General features: G+C 32.8%; 1 protein-coding gene and 1 long non-coding RNA gene across 2 annotated transcripts; one reads left to right on the top strand and one right to left on the bottom strand.

Annotated features, from left to right (window-relative positions):
• Nucleotides 1-555: 555 nt before the first annotated feature.
• On the top strand, nt 556-8,792 carry LOC129942007 (glutamyl-tRNA(Gln) amidotransferase subunit B, mitochondrial). Its single transcript, XM_056050799.1, has 9 exons — nt 556-692; nt 757-904; nt 970-1,083; nt 1,159-1,328; nt 7,264-7,412; nt 7,474-7,895; nt 7,954-8,090; nt 8,151-8,274; nt 8,337-8,792. Exons 1-9 carry the CDS (start codon nt 607-609, stop codon nt 8,553-8,555), a joined length of 1,569 nt encoding a protein of 522 aa, XP_055906774.1. The 5' UTR covers nt 556-606; the 3' UTR covers nt 8,556-8,792.
• Nucleotides 8,793-25,542: 16,750 nt separating this feature from the next.
• LOC129942949 (uncharacterized) lies at nt 25,543-26,212 on the bottom strand. The gene is made up of 3 exons (XR_008781131.1): nt 26,126-26,212; nt 25,909-26,034; nt 25,543-25,691 (listed from the first exon to the last, which is right to left on the bottom strand). It is a non-coding gene; the product is annotated as an uncharacterized LOC129942949 (long non-coding RNA).
• Between the last annotated feature and the right edge of the window lie 452 nt (nt 26,213-26,664).

Raw genomic sequence — 26,664 nt, 5'->3', positions numbered from 1 at the left:
TCAAAGTCCAACGGCTTAGATGGCTTGGTTATGTAGAGCGAATGCACATCAACGCTCCAGCCCGAAAGGTCTTCGAATCCAATCCCGAGGACCGCGCAGTAGAGAAAGGCCGCGACTCAGCTGGCGCACCCAAGTGGAAGAGGACCTCAACCAACTTAGCGTGTGAAACTGGAGACATCTAGCTAGGGACCGAGCTGGCTGGAGACGCATGTTGGTTGAGGCTCAGGTCCGTCTGGACTGTAGCGCCACCTTAAGTAAGTAAGTAAATACTTAATTACTAAATATACGGATCTTTCAGTCTTTTTTTTCAAATCCCATTTAATAAAAATGCTTATCTTTTTTTTTCAAAAAAAAAAATAATTATCACTTCATATGAATAAACGAATGTAAAAATTCACATATAAGACTCCTTGGGTGTAAAAATATTATTTTTTTCAAAAATTGGCCTTCTCTTTCAAAGTCCCCTCTGAATGAGTTCATTGTATGTTAAATAACAAGAAGACATTACATTTAAAATATAAACGTCACCTTACGTTACGTTAGCAGTGAAAAAAGGGACAACAAATATTTTTGTGTTCCACCAATTTTGCGACTTCAATTGTCAACATGTTGAAAAGTTGTGTTAAAAGAATTAAAGTTTTTAATAATAAAACAATTTGTCACTATTGTACAAGTAAACAAAATGCACCGAGGTAACTTATATAATTTTTTAAATAACAAAAAACAAAGTTTTGTATTTAACTTTTTTCGTGACAGAACTAAATGGAAAAGTGTTGTTGGCTTGGAAGTTCACGCACAAATATCATCCAATTCGAAACTATTTTCTGGGAGTTCCACTTCTTTTACGGAACCACTTAATTCGGCAGTTTCTGTTTTTGATGCTTCTATACCAGGAACTTTACCAGTAAATAATAATTATTATTTTCTTATAAGAAAATACAACATTTTCTAATTAAAATTCATTTTTAGGTTCTGAATAGAAGATGTGTTGAAGCAGGTATAAAAACTGCATTGGCATTGAATTGTCGTGTGAATCCGGTTTCAATGTTCGATAGGAAGCACTATTTCTATGCTGATTTACCGGTGTGTATTTTAATAATAGTCAATTTGTTTATTTTAATAATTAATTTATATGAAAACATATTATGTTCTTCCTAGACAGGATATCAAATAACACAACAAAGAGCAGCATTGGCTAATGAGGGTGAAATCAATTTTCCGGTGTTGGTACCGGGAAAATCTAAGCCATACAGAAAGACTGTTCGGCTTCACCAGCTACAACTAGAACAGGACAGTGGGAAAAGCTTACATGACGATTCTTTAAAAAGGTACCTATTTCGGTTTATCTTAAATATTTTATTATTATTTAGTTTAATTTTTTAAATCATCAATTCGTTTTTAAAGTGTAAAACAATATCGGTTTCTTTAACTTTAGTTTATATATTTATATTCTGTCATTGAAAAAAATACCTTTGGATCATAAAAATCCATGTATTGATCCTTAAAAACTACAAACGAAGAAGAAGTAGGATCTGGAATCTTTTACTCTCCTAATCCTTATCTGGAAAGATCAATAATGCTTCCAGACTGCAACAGTGCTCTTAAAGCAGAAGTACTTGTAATTTCTGAAACCTCTTAATCTTCTTTCTCAGAATTTGGTAAATAAAAAAACACACATATTTATCAAAACTGCTAGGACAATGACGACGAAGGAAGTTACGTATATTTGGCGAAGCCAGCATCTGCCGTTTAGTCCTCCTAGGACATAGTGGCACTACCGAAATAAAAAAAACAGACAAATTAGCCAAAAACAGATCAATGTTTCGTACGATTCCAACTTCAGCAAATTTACCTCCCACAGTTCTGCATCCATTTCCATTTCACTTATAAGAAGAAGGAAGAAGTTATACGCGTTTTCGTGGATTTTAAGTCTGCATTTGACACGGTGAATAGGCAAGCTCTTTTCTATAAGTTCTTTGGTATGGGAATGTCATTAAAATTTGGAAGAGTCCTGCAAAGCCTGCATATGGATACTAATGCAGCAGTTTGGAATGGTACAGAAAGGTTGGATTGGTTTAGAACTGAATAAGGCGTTAGACAACGTTGCACGATGAGTCCAAGCTTATTCGCTTTATTTATCGATGACTTAATCGATTTCTTATCTGCTGGTATCGAACACGCGGGAGAATTAATTAAGGCACTGTTGTTTGCGAATGATATTGTGATTCTCGCATCATCTCCAGAATCACTACAGCTTATGATAAACCGGATTTTTGAGTACTGTAAAATATGGAACCTAATAGTAAAAGTCCTAATAGTAAACATGGAAAAGTCAAAGATCATGATTTTCAAAAAATGGAGCTACAATGGTGAAAATATAGAGATTGTCAAAGAGTTCAAATATCTTGGAGTGATTTTGACAAAAAATTTAAATATGGAAACGCATCTGAGAGGAAAGCTTAAAAGTGCAAAAACCGCCCTCAGCTCATTGTTTTTAAGTTAGTAGCAGAATCAATCTTATTCTATGCAACTCAAGTGTGGGGAGCAAAGCAAAGTTAATAGGATCTTCCGGCTGCCACCAAATACGCCGAACTATATAGTTATGTTGGAAACAGGACTGCAGCCACTCTTTGTACGAACACTTCAAACTATTCGAAAGAGGTCGGGATGGTATGCAGAATGGAGGAAACTTGCTAGGGAGAGTGACATGGACCTTAAAATAGATAACTTTGATTTCAATCAATGGAAAGAATCACTCTACCACCAAATTGCAAAAGTGGATGATATGTTATGGGATAAATGCCTTAATGAAGCAACTGCACAGAGAAATTTACAGATAAAATATATTTCATAAAAAATACGTTTCCAATTTATGTTTTGTCAACTAGGCAGACGGCAGAATGCCATGCTTTGTTTGGTTTTTGTAAACAATGTAAATTATTTAAGATGAGCAATAAAAATCTAAAATCAGTTCTGCATCCTGCAGGGTTTTTGAGGAATCTATAACCGGATATTAGTACCAATGGCATAATGTTTAGTGCATTGGACTGTTATGGGATTGGATCTTGGGTTCGATCCCTGCCTGTGCCACTTACAATTTTTTTCACGGGTACTGCCTCTTGCGAGGAATTGACAAATTTTCCAAGAGTAATTCTTGTTATGAAAAAGTGCTTTCTCAAATTAGGTGTTCAGATTCGGCATATAAAATGTAGGTCCCCTCCATCCCTGCAATTACTTGCACACCACACAGGAATGGTTGAGAATTGTGTGTCACTAAGTCCTGATCCTCTGCGGACTGTTGCGCCATCTAATTTATTTATTTAATACCCGCATTTTTTCCAATAAAAACAAAATACCATTTACAACTTCAACTATCATCATAATCGGCTCGATGGCTTCATGCAACAAGCCCCTCCATTTATTTCGATCGACGCACGACACCATCAGCACCCATCCTGGCTTATGCCATCTCTCCAACGGCGTAAGCATGTTCCGCTACGCTGTCGCCTAACATAAAATGTACTATAAAGGACTAGTTCCTCTTCGCTCATACGAGCTTAATGATTGCAGCGTTTTCGGAATCGGCCTTCTTCACATAAGGGGCCAACAATTCTCCGCAAGTTAAATGCTACGCTGTCGTCTAACATAAAATGTACTAGTTCCTCTTCGCTCATACGAGCTTAATGATTGCAGCGTTTTCGGAATCGTCCTTCTTCACATAAGGGGCCAACAATTCTCCGCAAGATTTTTCTCTCTCAGGGCCTAAGAGGTTGGAGTGCCTTGTACTAAACACCTTACTCTCGAATCCATATGTGCGTACTGGCAGAACCACCGTCCTTTACAGCAGAAGCCTAGAATTGGTAAGGTTCCAGCATTTAAAAAGCTTTGACAGATTGAAGTTTGTTCTGTTGGCTTTATACAATCAATTGTTCAAATCGGCTGCTACCAAATGCACTACTTCCAATTCACGCTCTTTAAGCTTTGTTGTTTGACCAATTGTTCTTCTCGCAGTCGACGACACCATTCTGCTCGATCTTGGCGATAGAATCTTGTCCAGCTTGTTCGGTTCCCCCTAGTTTGCCGATGTCGTCTACGTAAGCCAATATCTGGCTGGACCTGGTGACGATGTTCCCTCTTGTTGACGTGCCATAATCACAGATTGCTTTATCCAAGATCTACCAGTTTTGTCTATGAAAATTGCATCCATTTAACTGAGAAGATCCACGACCAAATGGAACCTAATGATGAACTGCTCATCGTAGGTGATTTCAATCTTCCGAACCTAATATTTTTCTCCGACACGATAAATACTGACGTAGCTGTATCTCCAGCCGATGTTAAACTAGTAGAAGAAGACCGTCACCATCCAGCTTTAAATATATCACTGAATATAAATGTGTGCAATATCCCTAATACATCAAATGAAAAACTTGAATTCAATTTTAAAAAATGTAACTTTAATGAACTAACTAACTTATTGTGTAATGTTGACTGGAATCAACTGCTCCTAAATCGTAATATTGATGACATGTGTCTAAATTTTTATAGTATTATTTTTAACTGTTTTTATGAAACTACGCCATTACGGAAATCTTGCTATAAATCTAAAACTCCACCATGGTTTGACACTCAATTAAAAAACTTAAAAAATAAAAGAAATAAGGCATGGCTAAAATTTAGTAAAACTAGAGCAGAAGAAGACTTCAGGATTTACTCCGAACTTAAAAATATTTTCATTGACTACTCCAATATTCTATACTCTGACTATATTATAAAAATTGAAAATGAGTTGAAACAGACCCCAAAAAACTTCTGGGATTTCGTGAAAAGTAAAAGAAAAACTGACGGTTACAACAAGTCATGACTCCCAAATAATTTCAAATATGTTTGCTAATTTCTTCAAAGATGCTTTCGACGTACCTTCTTCTTTTCAGATTTCCGATTCGTTCTTTCCAGCCCAAAATTATCCTCACCTTAACTCACTTGACTTGACAATATGTGAGGATTCAATTGTTCGTTGTGTCTCAGAACTTGATGACTGTTTTCACCCTGGTCCTGATGGAGTACCATCATGTGTTTTAAAAAAATGTGTGTCTCATTTATCATACCATCTGTTTGTTTTGTTCAATGAATCTCTTAGAAGCTCAGTTTTCCCACTATTATGGAAAAGTGCATTTATAACTCCGATTCATAAAAAAGGGTCTAAGAATGAAATAACGAATTACCGGCCGATTGCCAAACTTTCCGTTATTCCCAAACTATTCGAGTCCATTATCTGTAAGATGTTATCCTTTAATTGTAATTCAATTGTATGTGAAAATCAACATGGTTTCGTCCAGAATAAATCAACAATTACAAACCTACTTCACTTCACTTCTTTCTGCCTTGACTCTTTCGAAGATCGTAAACAAGTAGATTGCGTATTCACAGATTTCAGCAAAGCCTTTGACAAATTGTGTCACAAGACTTTAGTCCATAAACTTAAGGCCTTAGGGTTTAACGACAAATTCTTGACGTGGATCGCGTCTTATCTCAAGAACCGAAGTTATAGCGTTATATTCAGAAATGAATTCTCCGACCAATTTTACGTCAACTCTGGTGTTCCACAGGGTAGCCATTTAGGTCCTTTATTATTTATCTTATATATAAATGACATAACATCCGTTATAAAAAACTCCTCCGTTTTAATATACGCTGATGACATTAAAATTTTCAAATCTATTAGTTCAATTAATGACTGCTCACAGCTTCAAGAAGATCTTCATAGTTTTAGGGAATGGTGCAATACAAACCGACTTTTATTGAATATTGACAAATGTAAAACTATGTGTTTTACACGCAAAAAAACAATTATAGATTATAACTATTTATTAGATTCTTCCTCCCTTTGTAAGCTTTCCGTTTTCTCTGATTTAGGTGTTATTCTTGACAGTAAATTAACGTTCTGTGACCATTATAACTTTATAGTTAAAAAAGCTAACAAAATTCTAGGTTTTATTAAACGTTTTTCTCGTGACTTTCGTGACCCATACGTCTTAAAACTTCTTTATGTATCATTTGTAAGGCCAATACTTGAATACGGCTGTGTTATATGGGCACCATACTATTCAGTCCATATTGACAGACTTGAAAGTATCCAAAAAAGATTTATGCGTTTTTGTCTTCGTTTTCTTCCGTTTTCCCAAATATTTACACCACCTCCTTATTCTCAGAGACTTTTGCTAATAAAGCTCCCTACACTTTCACAACATAGACAATATCTCCAATTTTGTTTTATTTTAAAATTAATTAAAATTAACAGCTCTGAATCGTCTAAATTTTAGCTATAGCCAAACTAGCATAAGAAGACAGATACCTTTATGTCCGATCTTTAGCAGAACTAACTATGGTATGAATAGCCCTTTAAATCAATTGATTTCAGTCTTCAATAAATTTTATAATTTAATTTCATCTGTTAATGACAATGTTAAAAGTAAACAATTTAAAGAAAGCTTTTTTAATTCGTTATAGTATTTATTTAAATTAAAAATTAAAAATTATGTAAATAGCTATAAGTTTATATTAACGTTAGATAATTAACGGATTAAATAAATAAACATATCCAACGCCAGGTTGAAGAGTAGGCAGGCCAAACCATCCCCTTGTCGGAGTCTATTGTACATGTTGATTGGTCTGGAATGGAATCTGGCTATTTTAGCTTGGCTTTTTATATTGGTCATGACCAAGCTACGTAGTCGTGTCAATTTGTTTGGGATGCCGAATTCTCTCATGGCTTTATAGTTCTACCCTGGCTATGCTATCGTAGCCGGCCATAAAGTCTGTAAACAGATGGTAAGTTGGAATATTAAATTTTAGACATTTTTCCATCACCTGCCTAAGGGTAAAAAAGGGTAAAAAAACGATCGGTTGTTGATTTACCTGGTATGAAGCCACACTGATATTGTCTAGGTCTCAACTATCCCTATTAAATAGTATCCTAATAAGTCACAATTCGATGGACAAGTCGATATCTATGCGCTCGTCTCATCTTTAACACTAAAGAACTCCTGAACTTATCCCATAGAAAAGAATGACTGTGCGGGGGCTCACTTAAATCCATACCAACCTTTTCATATTTCGGGAAACAATGGATACATAGAGATCCGCGTGCGATTCTTTCGGCCTTTACTGATGCACCCTTACTTCGAATGTGATTCTTTTAGTGACATAGACTTATGATAAGGAAAAAAATTAATCAACTATTCGCAATTCTTTCCTTTTAAGGAGCTTGGTTGATCTTAATCGCGCTGGAGTCCCACTTATGGAGTTAGTTTTTGAACCCGATCTTGAAACTGGCGAAGAAGCCGCATCTCTTATAAAAGAACTAATATTGATCTTCAAAACACTTGGAACTTGTTCCTGCAAAATGGAAGGTTTTTACTTTTATCCCTTGAAATAAATTAAATGTTAAAGGTAGTTTATTTTTGTTGGTAGAGGGTGCATTACGTGTAGATGCTAATATTTCAATTCACGAAGCTGGAACACCCTATGGAGTTAGAACTGAAGTTAAAAACATAGGCTCTGTTCGTAGTATTGCCCAAGCAATTTCATACGAAGTGAATCGCCAAATAGAAATTAAAAACAGCGGTGGTGTGATAAGCAACGAGACACGGTCTTGGGATGCTGAATCAAAGCGGACCGTAGCGATGCGTGATAAAGAAGTTCTTCAGGATTATCGATTCATGCCCGAACCGAATCTTCCACCATTGCGAGTTGATGTCAAGGGAAATCTTAATAGACCGGAAATAGTTTCAGTGCCTAAAATCGGAGAAGAGATACCAGATCTTCCAGAAGCTATTAGACAGAATTTAGTCAATAAATTCAATTTGGGACAAGATCCTGCCATAATTCTTGTTGTAAGTACTTACAATGGATATTTTGTATGTGAAAGACCTACTTTATGTTTTTTTTTAGAATGAAACTGTACTTCTTGACTTCTTCATGAGCGTTCTAAATGAATTACCAGGAATTCCAACAAAACTCGTTGCCAATTTTCTAATAAATGATCTCCTTACAATTTGCAATAAGTCTAATATGGATGTAGAAGATTGGTAATATTCTTTCTTCAATGATTTCTTTTTATCAAAATGAAATTAATAATATATTTTTAGCAAGGTGTCTGCAAATCATTTAAAGGACATTTTAAGAAATCTTCATGAAGAAGAAATCAACCTTAAATCAGCTCGCATTTTAATTGAACAACTACACGAGACTCCAGAATTGACTGTGGCTGATGTATGAAAATACAAAATAAAACGCATTTAGTTTTTATTTTAATGTTGTCATTTTATTTTCAGATAATTGCGGAGAAAAATCTAAAACAAATAAGCGATCCTGTGGAAATTGAAAAGTTATGTCTACAAGCAATAGACAAGCAACCAAAAGCTGTTGAGAATTATAAGGCTGGCAAGACAAAAGCTTTTTTTGCAATAGTGGGAGAAGTGGCAAAATTATCAAATCAAAAAGCAAATATGTCCGTAGTTGTTAAAAAACTAGAAGAACTACTTAAAAATTAAAGTCTTCTTATCAAGAATGAATTCAAAAAAAAAAAACTGAGAACATTTTTATAAAAATTTCGACTTAAATTAATAATCTAAGAATAAATTACACCAAGGTAAGAATTTCTTTTGTATAATCATTAAATCAAACTGGAGGAATGTGTGATACTTATTTATGCAAACCAAAAAAAGTCCACAAAAAGAAAATGGCCCAGTTTAGAGCTACATATTTATTTATTTCCGTTCATTTTTATTTGATTGTTATTAAATGTTCATATTTAGTTCAAATGTTTTACTTTATAACTTTTTATAATTTTGAATTAACGATCATCATTAATTTAACTAAAAAAGCTTAAAATCCAATGGGTCACTGGAGCGTATACGTAATTTTTTAACTATTATTATTATTATTGTTATTTATTAAGAGATCCTAGGTACTACAGTTATTATTAATAGTCCTTAAACTTTTAATACATCAACTTGGACGTAACACGCAGATTTCCTTATTATCATCTTGCAAAAGTGGACGAGTTTGGCAAGGTTGCTGAAATGTGACCTTTTTCTGTACAGCGACTTTTAACTCGATAAATAGGTGGTGTTTATCAATTTGTGGTCCCAGTATAACACAGGTTACACGGTTCATTTGATTTACCATTGCATTTAATTTTGTAGATAACATCTGTTTGTTTCTCCTTATCAGGTTTCGTCTTTAGTTTGCTAAAACAATGGTCAATTGTTTTGTTTAATTTGAAACCAAGACGAACCTCTGTTAATTTTTTGGAAATGGATTTTTTGAAGTTTTCGGATAGAGTTGGGACCTAAATCATGGTTTTGTGGGGCTTTCTAACGAGTTCATCAATATTTTCTAGTGGAATTTACACTTTGTATTTTAAAATAAGACTTCAAATTATAGTAGAAGGATAACGTTTATCTCGTTGGCGACGTGGAATCGTACATCACTTATTTTAAAAATTTTATTCACCAGATTGGACGCAAGTAAGTAAGTAAGTCGAAGAAGGATATTGTTTTGTTAACCTCATTTTCGATTGTGAATTGAATTTTTGGGTGAAATCCGTTTAGAATTTTTAGTACTTTGTCTATGTTTCTTTTATTTATTATTGCAAAAATTTGTCGTCAACATATTTTGCTATGAACGTAGGTTTTTCTTCGATGTCATTTAAACATTCATCTAAAACATGGTCCAAAACCAGATCTGCAATGGTCGGAGATAGTGGGTTGCCCATTGGCATCCCAAAAATTTGTTTGTAGATAGTGTTTTTGTGTATTGAAAAAAATTGTTTTCTTTGAGATAAAAGTCTAGAATTTCAATAAGTTTGTTTTGTGCTATCTTTGTGCTTTTATTTATTGTATCCCATTTCTTCTTGACAATGGTGATAGCCAGTTGAACGGGTATTTTAGTAAACAATGAGACTGCATCAAACGAGACTAAAACATCATTTTGACTTAGTTTTACATTTTTTGCTTTTCAAAAAAATCCAAACGAATGTTCTATAGAGCAGCTTATTTGTTGTCACGCACTGTAAAATTTTTCCAATGTACTTAGATAGCTTAGGCATGGTACATCCATGGATGACGTAATCGGGCGCAGAGGCATGTCTGTTTTGTGAATTTTTGGCAATCCGTAAATGGATGGGAGCTGTGCGGTGTAAGTGGTCATCTTTGCATTCTCTCTATCGTCAATATAATTGCTGTTTTTCAGGCATTTGACTATGTCATTCCTTATTGTTCTGAAGGTGTTGCCGTCAGACAATAATTCAACCATCTTATCTTCATAGTATTTGCGTTTCATAGCGACTGTGACGTTACTTTTATCAGCTGGTACAATGAAGATATTCTTGTGCTGTTTTAAGAAATTAATTGTTAATTTGTTTACATAAAGTAAATATTTAGTAAATCTATCATTCTTTTTATGACGTATGAACAAGTGTAATATGCTGCTGTATTGTATGCCTCGAATTACTTCTTCTCCATCGGCTATGAGTTTATTAATCTGGAATTCCCGTTTTTGCCAATCTGTTGGAGTGTGAATCAGATCATAATAAGTTCAATCAAGCTAGAAAGGCTTGTAATGTCTGCTTATTTGTTAAAAAAAACGTGCATAACGCCTCAGTACCAACACTCTTTCATAATGACACTCTCTATGTAAGCTTAATTGATAAAACCAATTTGCTTGTAGCACAGTTTGCAGTTATTTCGACGCTACTAGAGAGTGCCATGAGTTTTCCTGTACTTGAGAACGCATACAATTTTTAGGAAAAATCTTATTTCGCACTCGTTCAGCTGCTAGAGTACTGAAAGATCTTGACATACATAAATTCGCTGGCCCGGATAATATTGCACCTAATGTTCTGAAAAGGTGTTCTTTAACAGCATTTGTCTAATCTGTCATTGAAAAAAGGCGAATCTTAACCCCCCTCCCCCCCTAACTATCGTCCAATAGGACTAGCGTCGCTTCCTTCCAAGGTCATGGAAACACTGATAAATTATAAATTTAGTAAAGTGGAGTGGATCAAATCTATTAATCGTATTGGAGAAAGTAAGATCATTGCAATTGATATTTCAAAAGCGTTTCATAGAACTTGGATTAGTAACTACCTTTCTAATCGTTGAATACAAGTTGTATTGGATGGTTTCCAGTCTGAAATTCCTAAAATATATGCTACTGTGATCCAGGGTTCTATTTTGTCTCCGATACTCTTAGTCTAAGAGCCGGCAGCAAATTTTGGGAGTCGAGTCTTAACCAAAATATGTATATATACATGTATGTGTAGATATACGCAACATTAACCAAATTCAACCGCCTGGCAGGTTTGTTTTTCAGCCGGGAGTAGGGATGGGCGTTCGAAAATGGTCATTTTCTCGATTTTGGGGTCGAAGTGATAACCACTTAAATGCATATACAAACAATAGGGGATGGTGCCCTGATTTCAAAAAAGTGTGTCTAAGACGTTTTGTTTTCAGCCTTTCCCCTGCCAGACGGCCGACAATATGCGCGAAAATCAACTTTATGGGTCGAAATGATAACCAATGATACATCAAAAAATCAGAAAAATTCCCCTGTTTCTAAAAATGTGTCTCCAAGACGTTTTGTTTTCAGCCTTCCCCTTGCAAGACGCATTTCAACACCTTTTAACAAAAATTTTCAACTTAAATTAAAAAAAAATCATAAACACTTCATAATTCAAAAATGTAAGCACTCGAATTTTATAAGTCATACGTTATTATTTAATCATTCAATAAAAAATTTATTATTGATATGAGTATTAAACTTGGTAGAGGTTTTAATGGTTATTATTGAAAAGGACTTCAATTTTAATATATTAGTGGTAGCTAATAAATTGTAAGGCATGAGTGTTAAGTGTTGTATACACATTGATAGTCCAAATCAATGTGGAAAAATTAATTTGTTTAGTTAACATTAAAAGTAAGTTAAAAATTTAAAATATTTCTTTAAAACCTTAAGCAATTACATATATGCTTAACCATTTTATCTGAAGGTTTTAAAGTAAGTTTATTGCCACCAAACAGAAGCGTCTTACTGCAACAAATTAATCGTTGCAACTTTATATATGTATATGCCATATTTGGTAAAGTGCAATATTAAATACAGGGATACTACTTTCCCCATTTCAATGCGGCTGGACCATGGAGGAAATGGAATCGTGGCCCCAGAAACCATTGAAAATCTAATTATCTGTGATGAAAATGATAGCGAAGAATACAATATTTCGCAAAATTCTTCATCGAACGAATCTGATGATGAAGAATAGTTTTTTTTATAATTTCTAATTTCAAAATTTAATTCAATTTTCAATAATTTTATTCTTAATAATATACAATTGTTATGCTCTAAAGGAAAACGGTGGTTTTTGTGCATTCTTTCTTTAGGGTTTTCTGGCAAGCATAAGTCTGAAAAGAAAACGTATTCTGGTATTTTGGTATATGATTCTTTATGATTTAATAAGGATTTAAGTTGAAAAATTCTTTTAAGAAGTGTTAAAATGTTAAAAATAAATTCGCATCATTGTTCTTGGGATGTAGAACATGAACGGCATCGTATATAATAATTTTTATCTTGGGTTATACTTATATTAGTATGTTTTTTTTAAATTAAGAAATAAATTTATGAAAAAACACTGATATTGATTTTTAAATAAGACCGAGTTCTTTTGTTAGCTCCATCACCGTTCTGATTTTTAATTTTTAAGTAACACCTACACAAATATTTTCAAACTCCAAGCTATTTCTATTTTGGCAAGGGAAGCCCTTTGTATATACTAATTGTTGTTCTACTGGAGAAAATAGCAACCAAAAACAGTGGAAGGTTTTTAACGTTGGGTTTCGTTGTATGAATTTGTAAATGAAGTACAAATTTCGAATAATACATCAATCAACATTGAAATTTTAAATTAAGATGACAATTTTAGTGTTCTCATAAAAAGCACATCTAACATCAACAAAATATGTAATAAGCCCCTAAAAATTGTATGAAAATGAATAGTTTTTTTCATGTTCGGGATTTAATTCATGCTTTTTTGAAACTGTTTTCATTTTTAATAATTGGTTTGCTCACAGCATTATGCTGGCGAATAAAAAGCAATTCCTCTGTTTGGGAACGCTATCAGATTTTGGGGTAGGTTAGAATACAAAACGTTCATTACTAAGCTACATTGTACGAAGTAGGACTGAATGCAAATATTTATTTATATTTAAGAATTTGCATACAACTAACCTTGCAACTACCCTTTCTCCATGGATTGGGGCAGCATATCCATTGTTTCATTTACTGTAATGCTTGGTAAATTCCCTTTGGTAAAATAAGTTAGTCTTATTTCCCAAAATAATTGCCCTTATTACATTTTGTCAGATTGCAATATGACTAACTTATGGAAATTGGCGTTGTATGTTCATGCTTTTATAAGGTATAATAAAGCTATAAAGTGGTGTGGCGCGATGCCTAACTATCTGCGATGAGGAATATCCCCTGCCCCACCGGCTGATTTTTCGAATTTGGAGATTAATTTCATAAAACAGGTTATTTCTTGGAGCAATTTTTTCAATTACGTATAAAAAAAGAGTCTGGGATGCGACCCACACTGATAAATTTTTACCAAGTTTTAGTATTGTTTTTTTAGAGTTTTATTTTTCTGTAAAAAATCTGTCAATTCGATTTTTTTCAAAATTTTACCGAATATTGAAAATAATAAGTTTTGAAAGATAAAAGTAGTTTAAAGCCAATATCTACAATTTTTGAAACGATATTTGAGTCGAAAATCAATTTTTACCAACTTTTATACATATTTTGTAGGTTTTTATTTTTGTAAAAAAACTGTCAATTCGATTTTTCTCAAAATTTGTCCTAATGTTAAAAACAATATTTCTTATAAGTAAAATTAGTTAAAAGCTATTATATAAAATTTTTGAAAATCATTTTTTACCAACTTTTGTTAATTTTTTTTCGGTTTTTAATTTTTTGAAAAAAACTGTCATTTCGATTTTTTTCAAAATTTTGCTGAATGTTGACAACAATATTTTTTAAAAGATAAAAGTAAATTAAAGCCAATATCTCAAAGTTTTGAAAAGATATTTGAGTCAAAAATCAATTTTTACCAACTTTTACTAATTTTTTTTTAGGTTTTTATTTTTTTTTTGTAAAAAAAACTGTCAATTTGATTTTTCTCAAAATTTTATCAGATATCAAAAACATTATTCTTCGTTGCACAAAATTGTTTTGGAGATAAAATCATATTTTAGTCGTAAAATTTTGGAGGTGACAAATTTTTTTTAAATGGATTTTTTTTCAAAAAATATACTTCTTTGATATCACGTTAAAATATATTATATAAAATTTAATTCAAGTCTCTAGCGTTTTTGGTTCATGAGATATTTAGGGTTAACCAAATTTTTCACCTTTTATTCAAACTGCTATGGCAAAAAAACTACCCACGCAATTTTCTTGAGAGCCCTTTCTGCATCTTTCTGCCTTATTATCTGTATAACAAAATTTATTTGAAATCGATACCTCTTCTGGTTCTTGAGCTATGGACAACGAAAAAAACGTCGCGAACGTACGGACGTACGAACGTACGTACACACGCACGCACAGAAATCTTTCTAAAAATCTTTTATTTCGACTCTAGGGACCTTGAAACGTCGAGAAATGTCAAAATTTTCAATTTGACAAATCGGACTTATTACAATAACTTCCTATGGGAAGTTAAAAAAAAACTAAAATTTTCAATATTGAAGACAGTAAAAGTAATTAAAGTCACTTTTCCCCAGAAGTATGAATAGTTTAAGAATTCTAACCCAAGTTATTTCATTTCATCTTTTTCAGTAGATTTAAGTCTATAGAAGCAAAAGTTACATTTATTATATACTATAGTTACCCTCTAGCAAGCTAATCCAAATTTTGAATTGTTTCAATTTAGAGAATAATTAAAAAAAAATTATATTTATATCTATTTTTTAATTCAATTTCAAGAATAAGTAAAATTACATTACTAAATTACAAATGCACGAACTGTGCAAAGAGTAGGTTTAAAAAAGTACATATTTAAGATATGAAAATATACCTGTAAAATATGTTTGTCTTCAAAGGTATAAATGCCATTTGATTTGTCAAAAAAACTGCAAATTATCCCAAGATACAACTCATCCAAGGACATTTCATCCTGGAAATGAAAAATATTTGTAAGCATACTTAACGAAGAAAACAATTGTTTGTGTATTTAACTAGTTCGTTTAAAGCTATTTCCCTTGAAAAGCTTTATTTTAATTTCATATTAGAAGAACCAGGATGGAAAATAAATTATCTGAAGATAAGAAAGAGGCAGAACATGTATGTTTAAATTGTAAAGCGATCGCTTATTGGTTGTGAAGTTAGGTAGGTCTCTAAAACGGATAAAGAATAGTTCATTGACTCGCTTAGCTTTATGCAGATAGATAGAAAAAGACATGTTTGTGATGACAATGAAGTAATGTTATTGGTAGTAGAATGTGCTAACTACAATCCTATCACATTCTTTCTTTCCTACAAATGCTTAAACATGGAGTTATTACGTTCAGTTTAATTTGTTCGTTAAAATTAAAAAAAAAAAAACAAGCATACAAACAGGAACAAGCAATTAATATAATAATATATTTTAAAATAGATTGTTGATTAAATATATCATATTCGTTAATCCGTTGCAGTGGCAAAACACAACAAAAACAAAGCAATAAAACTTTGAAAATAACACCTTTTTTATTTCTACCTGCCTTTTAGCAAAAAATAAAAAAAAATAAAGGATTAATATTTAAAATATTATAAAACTATATTGTTTTTCGTGTGTTGTTTACAGGAAAATTTAGTTCAAAGTTGAAAAAATTTTCCGGGCAGAAATAAATGGTTTCGCAAAAATCGAAATTCTCAGACCTTAGTCAATGTATTTATTTTTAAAATAAAGTTTGACATTTTTTCTTAAAATAATGGGTTTAACCAGTTCATTCTGACAATTAATAAGGAAGAAATCAAACTTTTTGGTAAACACCACCGTCAAAACGCAGTTTTTTGAAATCCGTTTCAGTGAAATATTTTTGATCATAACTTCCACATCTGCACGTATCTGCAGCTGATTTTTTCTGTGCTTTAACATGAATGTATGCAGCATATGCTGGCATACTTACTTTCTTGGTATCTTTTGGCACTTTTTTTTAAATCAAAAAGTTTAAAAAACGCATTTTTTCCTAGTACTAAAGCTTCAGACTACTTATAAAAGCTATCTTTTATAAATAATCAATTTTTTTTTAGATAATCGAAAATAGAACAAATAAATTATTTAAGGAGATAGAGAATTTATTTAAAGGAACTTCGGAAAAAACAATCTCAAAATTTGTTGAAAATACGGTTCGCGATTTGAGTAAAATTATTTTTCAACTTTGAGGGTTTGTTAATCAGAACATACAATATATATGTTAAAAAATACTTTTAAATCATACGCTCGGGTTATATGAGAGTACTTAAACATACAATTTAAAAGGATAAATATGACTTCTTAAAAAGACTTTTTTCCGCTCTCGCACACTGTGTGGAGCTACACGGCCATCGATGGTATTTACAATAGTTATCGTTATAAAAATACATAAAAATGTTATTAATTTCGATAAAAGATAGGAATGTAATTAAAGTTTTGTAAAAATAATGCGCTCTTTCGGGCTCTTGCATAGAATTTGATCTGGTGTGATGGGAGGGGGTTACATTTAATAGAGTTGAAATAATTTTAAAAAAAAAAATTATTTAAGATTCAAAATTTTACCTGAAAAATAAATTTGTCTTCCAAAATTGAAATGCCATTTTATAAGTCGAAAAACTCTTGATTTTTCAATTTTTTTTTTTTGAAAATCGTTAGAGCGGTTTTTTTTAATTAATTTTTTATATATAAAATTTTTTAATTTTGTTCTAAAAATATTTTTGGTATGCAGTTGTTTAATGATTGTAAATACACGCTCTACATTTTGTAAAAAAATGTTGAGCCGTTTTTGAGATATAGAATTTTGAAAAAAACAAATTCAATATTTTTTTTTTAAATTCCAAGCAAAAAAATTGCACTTTTGATAATCAATCATAACGCTTAAGATTGTACACGTATCGAATTACAATTTTCAGAGGAGGTGTGGTGGGGCTGGAAAATGCTCTTCAGTGAACCGTGTCCTACAACGTAAACTTCAGCCTCACAGACTAGAGAGGGAAGTTCGAAAGTACAGGCCAGTCGAACTCCAGGTTGGGTGGGTACGGCCATGCTGCAACAACAGCCGCAGCGTTCCCGAGGTGTGTCAGGTCCGGCGTGAATGTCGTGTCATCTGGTGATAGTGTGTCAGGTCGAGCGTGAATGTAGTGTTGTCTGGTGTTAGTGTGTCTGGTGATGGTATGTAGGTTGTCCTGTGTTTGGTGTTCCTTACGTGTAGTGCTAGTTTGGAAGTGGTGCTTTGGTTGTAGTGTGCAAGTCGGTAAAACTTTGTTTGTTCTTTTAGAGTTATGTGTTAATGTAATGTTTTTGGGATCGTTTAAGTTGTTTTTTGTAATGGCATGAAATTTTAGTTTTGGAAAGAGGTGAGGTCCATCTGCGAAGGTAAGATCCCCCCTCATCCGGCGAGCTTAGCCGAGAATCGCGAGCATGCCATCGCCTTCGTAGTGGACATTCTATCCAAACTCCCATACTCCTTATCCCATCCTAGTTCTGACCTACCCTTATGGCTGGTCATTGAATCCTCCGCGCTCCTAACCTATCCTAAACCCCTTCCTTATTAACCTACCTATTGCCTCTCATTTCAAATGTTGTTGAAGGCAACATTTAGGTTTCTTTTAGATTCTGAGCTATGACTACAAAATATCTGGCATCCGTAAGTAATAATCGGGATCATTAAAAGTTTTGCTATAATGTGTTGTATGTGACAATCCCAATTAAGTAATTACACCATATACCAAGGTTCTTTGCTTTATCAACGTACTCGATTACCTGGTTGCCAATTTGTATGGGTGGAAAATAACTGAAGTCAAGCTTATGTTTATAAATTACCATACATTTAGATTTTGTTGGGTTCAACCTCAAGATATTCTCCTCTGACCAACGATAAATTCTATACAAGTCTCATTATGTAGGTAAGCAACGTTTTCAATCATGCCCGTTTCACAACTTAGGCGAATCTTGACATCGTCTGCATGCAAATCAATGGACGAATAATGCACCTGGGTCGGAAGCTCATGGTCCTATGTATCGACCTAGTATCGGGGAACTCCTTTCTCCCAGAAAGGTAAGAAGCTAAATCTTTGAATTGAGATTGTTATTTTTTTTTTAAATTCGAGATCTGGCTACGTAAATTTTTTTCTAAGACTTTAGAAATAAATGGAACAATCGAAATTGTTCTGCATTCGGGAGATGACTTTTGCATTTTTCCAGGTATGAGGAAAAGAGCTTTTCGTAATGATTGTATTGAAAGTATGCGTGAGAGTGGGAAATATGTGAGGTAGTATTTATTTTTTATTTTTTTTTTTATTTTTATCACAGGTATCAATACAAATAAATTTATATCGTCCGGTATAGATAGCGCAGGGGTGCTAGGCCCATATGGCTGTTAAAATAATAAATTTATATAGTCTTAAGAAATATAGTTAGTTGATCGTTTTGAGTAGAAAAGTTGATTTTGAAATGTATTTAAATAGGTTAAATTTGATTAAGTTATCTGGATGAATAGTTGTATCTAGGAGTTTTTGTAACGGTGGGATGTTGTTTGCAAAGTGTGTTCTTGTTAATGGGCATCTTTGAAGAACATGGTCTAAAGTTTGAGTTTCCTGACAGAAGCTGCACAGTGGTGTAGGTTCGTTTTTATAAAGATGAACTTTGTTGAACAAGGTATGACCTAGCCTTATCCGAGAGAGCTGCACTGATTGTAATCGGTTCAATGACTCGTTGTAGGTCACTTGTCCTATGGTTGTCTTATGTTGTCTTAAAAAGGAATGGAAGTTATTCCAACGTATTTCTGCTTCTCGTCGTATATTGTCAGAGACAATTTTGAACATTGAAGATGCAAACGGGGGTATTATATATTCCAAAGGCATTTTGATGGTTTCACGAGCCGCAAAGTCTGCCTTTTCGTTTCCTGGAATTCCTGTGTGTCCTGGGGACCATATTAAGTGAATTCTAGGGAAGTTGGAGCGGATAATTGAACGTAGAAGATGAAAGATTGGTGTTTTGTTTTTGTTGTTGGGTATTTTGTGTATTGCACTCAAAGAGTCACTGCAAATAGCGGTTGTATCATGTCTTCTGTTGGCAATTTGGAATGCTTCAACCAATGCCATTACCTCTCCAACAAAAGGACTTTGGTTTGGGGTTGTAAGTTTTTGTGAGAGGATCTTGTCACATTTATTGTCGTATCTATATACACAATAACTTGTTGTTTCTTCTGCTGTCGAGGCGTCTGTGTATAGTATGCAATTAAATTGTCCTGTAGTTATTTTTTCAGCAAATTTTTTTCTGTAGATGTCGGGCGGTGTTCGTTCCTTCAGCATTTTGGATAGAGATATGTCAATGGTGCTTTTTGGGAAAAGGTGTTGAATCGACGTCGTAATTAACTATTTCTGGTATAGTGATATTAGTAAATGTGAGGTATCGGATAGAATTATAGAGTGCACTTTTTATTTTCGTTTTTTTGGAAACTGTGCAACCAGATCTGCATATTTCGTGTAGCGGATGTTTGCAGTCTATGAGGCTTTGTATAACAATTTTGGTTTGTGTAATTTGTTTCGTTCCTAAAAAAATGGTGTGTTTGTTTCTGCCAATAAAGCATCAATAGGTGTAGATGGTAGAGCTCCAATAGACTTTCGTAGTAGTGCATTCATTTTGATTTGGATCATCTGATCGTTCCCTTTTGTCCAGTGTGAATAGATGGAAAGGCTATGTTGTGTGGCACACCGTATGAGGGCTTGTGCTATATTTATAGATGTGTTCTGGTGCGGTCCTTTGTGTTTTTGGCAGATAATTTTGAGTAGATTCAAGGATTTGTTGAGCTTGTCAGCTACAAACTTCGCGTGTGCATGCCATTTCCAAGTTTTCGAGCAAATCAGGCCAAGAATTCTTAATTTTTCTTTAAGGGGAAAAGCAGAGTTGTTAAGATTGATAGTTCTGTTCGGACAAGATCTTTTTCTGCATATATGCAGAACTTCCATTTTTTTAATAGGTAGTTTAGCTCCAGTATTTGTGCACCAAGTTTGTGCTTTCTGTATAATTTGATTGAGCGCATGGGCAACTTCTTCTGGGCTACCAGAACTTAAAACGAAAATGTTGTCGGCGAATGTTAAAGTTGATTTGATTTGTGGATCACCATCAGTGTTCAATTCATTTAAAAGCGAATTTACGTAAGTATTGTACAACATTGTTGAAATTGGAGATCCTTGTGCCACACCGTTTTCGATTGTGTTGTCTAATGAACAGTAGCCATTGACACGTACCTTTATTCTTCTGTTAGACATGAAGGAATAGATCACCTTCAAATAGTTTGAATGGATTCCCCAGTCGTGGAGTTGTTGTATTACTCCAAAATAAGTTACTTTTTCAAAAGCCTTTTCTAAGTCCATGGACAAGAGGACCGAATGGTTTCTGTATGTACTGCTTGGTCAAGCATATGTAGCAAAGTATGTGTGCCTCTACATGGTCTAAAACCGTGTTGTCCACTGTTGAGACATTTTTCAAGTATCCATTTGAGTCTATTACCAATTATTTTTTCAAATAATTTGGATAGAATGGAGAGGAGAGAAATTGGGCGGTAATTTTCGATGGCTTGTGAGTCCGTGTTTGGTTTTGGTATAGGGATCAGAATAGCTTTTTTCCATTCATGCGGGAATGTTCCGTTTTTCAAAATATTATTATATAGGTTGACTAACCTTGCCATGACCTCAGCTGGCAAATTTTTTAACATCTTAAATGTTATTTTATCAGAACCAGGCGAGGCGCCTTTGGTAGAACGTAGTGATTCTATAAGCTCTGTTAGAGTAATAGCTGGACTCAAATCGGTTGAAGAAAAGTCCATTGAAAACGTGTTTTTTTGATGTAGGATATTATGGGAGAAATTTATATCGGAACTGTACTCAGCCCATTTGTTTGCAAAGAGTTGTGCGATCTCGCTTTGATCAGTTACGAATGTTGAACCTTGTTTGACGGAGGTGATGCTACACCGAGAGTGATTTCCGTTTATAATTTTAACTCTATTCCAAAGAGTTTTGGAATCCATATTTGGATTGATGGACGCCAAGAAATTTGTCCAGGCGTCTCTTTTAGCTATACGCACTATTTGTTTGATTTTTGCAGCCAAACGTCTATATGAAATAATATTAGTGGAATTGGGATTGCTTTTTAGATTCCGCCAAGCGCTTCTTTTCTCGAGGGTGAGATTTTTTATTTGCATGTTAAACCAAATAGGTTGTTTGTCGTTGCATGGTGGGTGAGAAGAGGGAATTGAAGTGGCTGCAGATTGTCTAATTATTTTTCTTAAGTTTGCTGCTTCTTTGTTAATGTTTTCAGACCTAGGCACAACGCTTGAAATTTGGCCTGCATTTTGTGAAAATTTGAGCCAGTCAGCTTTTGTTTCTACGAAGCGGGATTGAAATTTTTTTTCTAAGGGTGTACGGTGATCCTGTATCAATTATTATTGGAAAGTGGTCACTACCTTCCAACGAGTTATGGGTTTTCCAAGTGGCATCAGTTGCAATTGATGGTGATACAATTGTCAAGTCAATGGCAGTAAGTGTGTTTCTTGTAGAGAAATGCGTTGGTGACCCATCGTTCAACAGAACTAAGTCAGAACTTTGTAACCATTCAGCTACAATTATTCCCGCACTATTGGTATGTGGGGAGCCCTACATTAAGTTATTGGCATTACACTCAAAAAAAAAAAACTGGTACCGGCGACCAGATTTCCCGCTAAATTTATCCAGAAAAAGTGGTTTTTAGATTCCTACCAGGCGTCTTGGTGAAATTTTCCAGAAAATCGTGGTAAATTTTACCAGGAGATTTTTCGAAGAATTCCTGGTAAAATACACCAGATTTCTGTTAGAATATACCAGGAGAATTATTTTTCCTGGTAAAAATTATACCGGGAATAAACCCAGTATATTGGTAAAATATACGAGGAATATTTTTTCCCTGGCAACATTTTCCCCAGTATTCCTGGTAAAAATATACCAGAATTCTGGTAGAATATACCAGGAATATTTTTTTTTCCTGGTAGAATATACCAGGAATATTTTTTTTTAATGGTAAAATGTACCAGAATTCTGGTAGAATATACCAGGAACATTTTTTTTCCTGGTAAAAATATACCAGAATTCTGGTAGAATATATCAGGAATATTTTTTTCCTGGTAAAAATATACCAGAATTCTAGTAGAATATACCGGGAATATTTTTTTTGCTGGTAAAATGTACCAGAATTCTGGTAGAATATACCAGGAACATTTTTTTTCCTGGTAAAAATATACCAGAATTCTGGTAGAATATACCAGGAATATTTTTTTTCCTGGTAGAATATACCAGGAATATTTTTTTTCCTGGTAGAATATACCAGAAATATTTTTTTTAATGGTAAAATGTACCAGAATTCTGGTAGAATGTACCAGGAATATTTTTTTTCCTGGTAAAAATATACCAGAATTCTAGTAGAATATACCGGGAATATTTTTTTTGCTGGTAAAATGTACCAGAATTCTGGTAGAATATACCAGGAACATTTTTTTTCCTGGTAAAAATATACCAGAATTCTGGTAGAATATACCAGGAATATTTTTTTTCCTGGTAGAATATACCAGAAATATTTTTTTTAATGGTAAAATGTACCAGAATTCTGGTAGAATGTACCAGGAATATTTTTTTTCCTGGTAAAAATATACCAGAATTCTGGTAGAATATACCGGGAATATTTTTTTTCCTGGTAAAATGTACCAGAATTCTGGTAGAATATACCAGGAACATTTTTTTTCCTGGTAAAAATATACCAGAATTCTGGTAGAATGTACCGGGAATATTTTTTTTTCCTGGTAAAATGTACCAGAATTCTGTCAGAATATACCAGGAATATTTTTTTCCTGGTAAAAATATACCAGAAATCTGGTAGAATATACCAGGAATATTTTTTTTCCTGGTAGAATGTACCAGAATTCTGGTAGAATATACCAGGAATTTATTTTTTTCCCGTAAAAATGTACCAGAATTCTGGGAGAATATACCAGGAAATTATTGTTTTCCTGATACAATCTACCAGAACTTTGGTAGATTATACCATTAATATTTTTTGCCCTGGTAAAATCCACCAGAATGTTGTTACTTCCTAGGGGGAGAATCGTTATTTAGAAGTTTTCTGTTTTGCTTACCATTATATTCATGAAACTCTGAAAAAAAACTTAAAAAAGCCTTTAAAAAATGTCCATAAAGTCAAAATATAAAAATCCAAAAACAAATCCATAAAATTAAAGAAAACATAAACCTTTTTATAACTTAAAAAAACAATAACTTATTTTATTCAAATAAATTAAATAACATCAAAAAGATTAATTAAATTAAATATTATAAAATAGTTAACTAAACTTAAAGTAAATAACATAAAATATGTTTATAAGATACAGAATAATAAAAGTTATCTCACTTTGACATATTACGAATTAAGACATTCATTTGAGTTGAGGAATCGCAAAAGGTTGCGAGCTTTGGCGTTTGTGGCTGATTTTTCGATTTGGTAGAAATAAATATCTATGAATTGCCTAAAGTTTTCACATTGCTTTGGATACGCCATGTTAAAGGTGAAGAATGTTTTCAGGCAAATATCAATAGCACGTTCCATAGTTAACATCTTGAAATGCATGTTATCGAAATCTACGTGGATTTCTTCGATATTTGTCAATGAACCAATAATTGGTATTAACGGTGGCTGGGAATTTGAACTGTTTGCAGCTATAGCATTTTGATACTCCTTGTAGTCTTGAGGGAGCGCAAACAATCTTATCGATGCTTCTTGACTGTCTTTTACGGTGTAGCGCTTATTGTTATCACGTGCGGTTGGTGGCAGTAAATAGTGCAAGTGCATGAATACCATCACAATCATAGTATCTGTTAAAGAATTGAGAATGTTGTTATAAGAAAATAGGTAATTTTGATTTTATGTTTTATGCTGTATTAAATTAAAAATTGTTAAATTTATGAAAAGAATAATAATTTTTCAAAGTAGCTGATAATCTTTTAATCAATATTATGACCATTTAAATTGTTTTTAATACAATTTTTTTCCTTTTCTGTAAAAGTCCTCAAGTTGTTAACTTAAACATAAACAGATATTGTAAAACAAAGCTTCACAATTCAAATGAAGTACCTTAACCAAGCTTTGAATGTGTGTACCTGGTTTATTCAACCATAATGACACAGTTCAAGAATTACAATAAACAAACTTGTTAACTGTTTACATATTTCTTTTCATATTAACAAAAAAAAGAAAATAATAGTTGAAGAAAATAGAAAAATTAATTATTTTTGATAGTTTTATTTTTAATTTAAGATTAATTTGAATATGATGAGCGTTTTAGTTGCTCAAAAATTCTACGTTTTACAATAATTAAAAAGAATAAGAACCTGTTATCTAAGCTGTTATCGCCATATAATCGTAAGTGGCATAGTAAGAAAACTTGAACAAAAGAAGATTATTTGGCGTGGAAGTAATTAATGTACAGTTATTAAAAGTACACCGGTAAACACCTACTCCATCTAATCGGTGAACCACTTTGAAGTGAGTCGATATACTTTTCAAAGTATCAAATTTTTGATTACAAATAAAGCAATCCATTTGTTGGTTAATCGTTAATCTAAAAAGAGGGTTCGTAATAGTAGTAAATTTTGTTGCTAGATTCTTAAAAGCTGGTGAAAGTAATCTTATAGCAGGATTTTATTAAAAAAAATTTAATTAATTTAGATTTAAGGCCGAAAGAATGTGCTATAATTTTATAAGTTAAGCTCAAGTAGTACTCAGTTTCATAATCAAAATAAAAAGTTATGTATTCTAAGTCAAAGTTAATGTTAAGAATTTTGCTTAAAAACGATACCAAAACGAAATTCTAATAAGAGAATGTTACTTCGTGCCTTCATCTGCTGAACATTATTTAGTCTGATCTGGCCGATAATTGCATAGCTAGTGTTTTTTTTAAATGATTTAACAATCTTGAAATCTTTTAGTTATGAGAGTTAATGTTAGTTTGATTACCAATATCTAGCTGTATGCTTCAAATTTAAGATAAGCTATACAAAATTCAAATCTATCACTTTAATTTTGCTTTGGAATGATACAAGAACGAATTTCAAATAAAAGGATATACAATAAAGTTTTGGCTAGTTCTGTTAGTATAAAGTTAATTTTCGTATTTACTTACTGGTTTTAGGTGTTTAAAATATAATTTAGTTTTGTCTGGCTGATGAAGCTAGTAAGTTTTCAGTTGTCTAGCCGATAATTGTAGTAGCTGGTAGTTTTCAGATGTCTATGTCTAGCCGATGATTGTTGTAGCTGGTAGTTTAATTTTTTAGATGCATAGCCAATGATTGTTAAAATTTTGTAATTTTCTTGGAATCTATTGGGTGGGAGCATAAATGTTAGTTTGATTGTCCATTTTAAACTTAATAAAAATTAAAATAAGCTGTACAAATGGGATCTTACGTTTTGTATTTTGCTGTTAAACGATACAACAACAAAATTCTAACAAAGTGATGTAACACCCTTAAGTTAATATTAGTTTTATTATACACAATCTACACAAAGCAACATTCCAATAAAAGAGTGTTACTTACTTGTAATTATGTCTGGTCTTGGTTTTGTAGATATGTATGTAGCAACCTGGTTAATGCTGGTAAACGCTCTGGTAAACGCCCGACAAAGTAGAATATTGCTTCGTTTTCTCACAATAAGATTTAAAGCTTGTTCGTTGTTGAAGATAATTAAAATAATATGAAAATATAAATGTTTCAAAATGGGTATTAAAAAAATATTCTATAGATATGTACTAACCTGGTTAAAACAGACGCCAAACGAAGAAGAATAGTAAAGGAAAAGCGCGTGCTTTTTTTGAGTTCCAAAATGGGGGTTGAACAAAAACATTGTATATATATTTTCTATAGTACTCTCATGAAGAGGAACGATCGAAGCGACATCTGAGAGGCGTGGAGATGATTGAATTTGATCCCTTTTTTTTATACCCCTCAATAGTTGAGAATGAGGGAAAATTCAACAATAATTAAAGAATAGAAAATAGAGAAGAACATATGCAAATGTAGTAGGAGATCGAGGGAGACAATAGCAACAACGTTTTGACATTATATGTGTGTATGCATATTATACTTAAAGAGGAAAGTTTTTACGGTTATGCTTTGGCAAGAAATAGAAAAAGTATTTATAAGAGAAACAATAAAAACGCAAAAAAAGTACTGCAAGAGTATTTTTTGCGGTAGGTAGTGAATATAATATATTTTGTAATATATTTGTTTTTCAATTCAATAGGGTGTCTTTATTTTTGATATGACTCTTAAATAAAAAAATTATATTTTATC

Source organism: Eupeodes corollae, chromosome 1 (genome assembly GCF_945859685.1).
Source record: "Eupeodes corollae chromosome 1, idEupCoro1.1, whole genome shotgun sequence".
NCBI classification, from domain to species: domain Eukaryota; kingdom Metazoa; phylum Arthropoda; class Insecta; order Diptera; family Syrphidae; genus Eupeodes; species Eupeodes corollae.
Note: the sequence above shows the minus strand (reverse complement) of the source record. Positions and strands in the feature narration are given on the sequence as shown.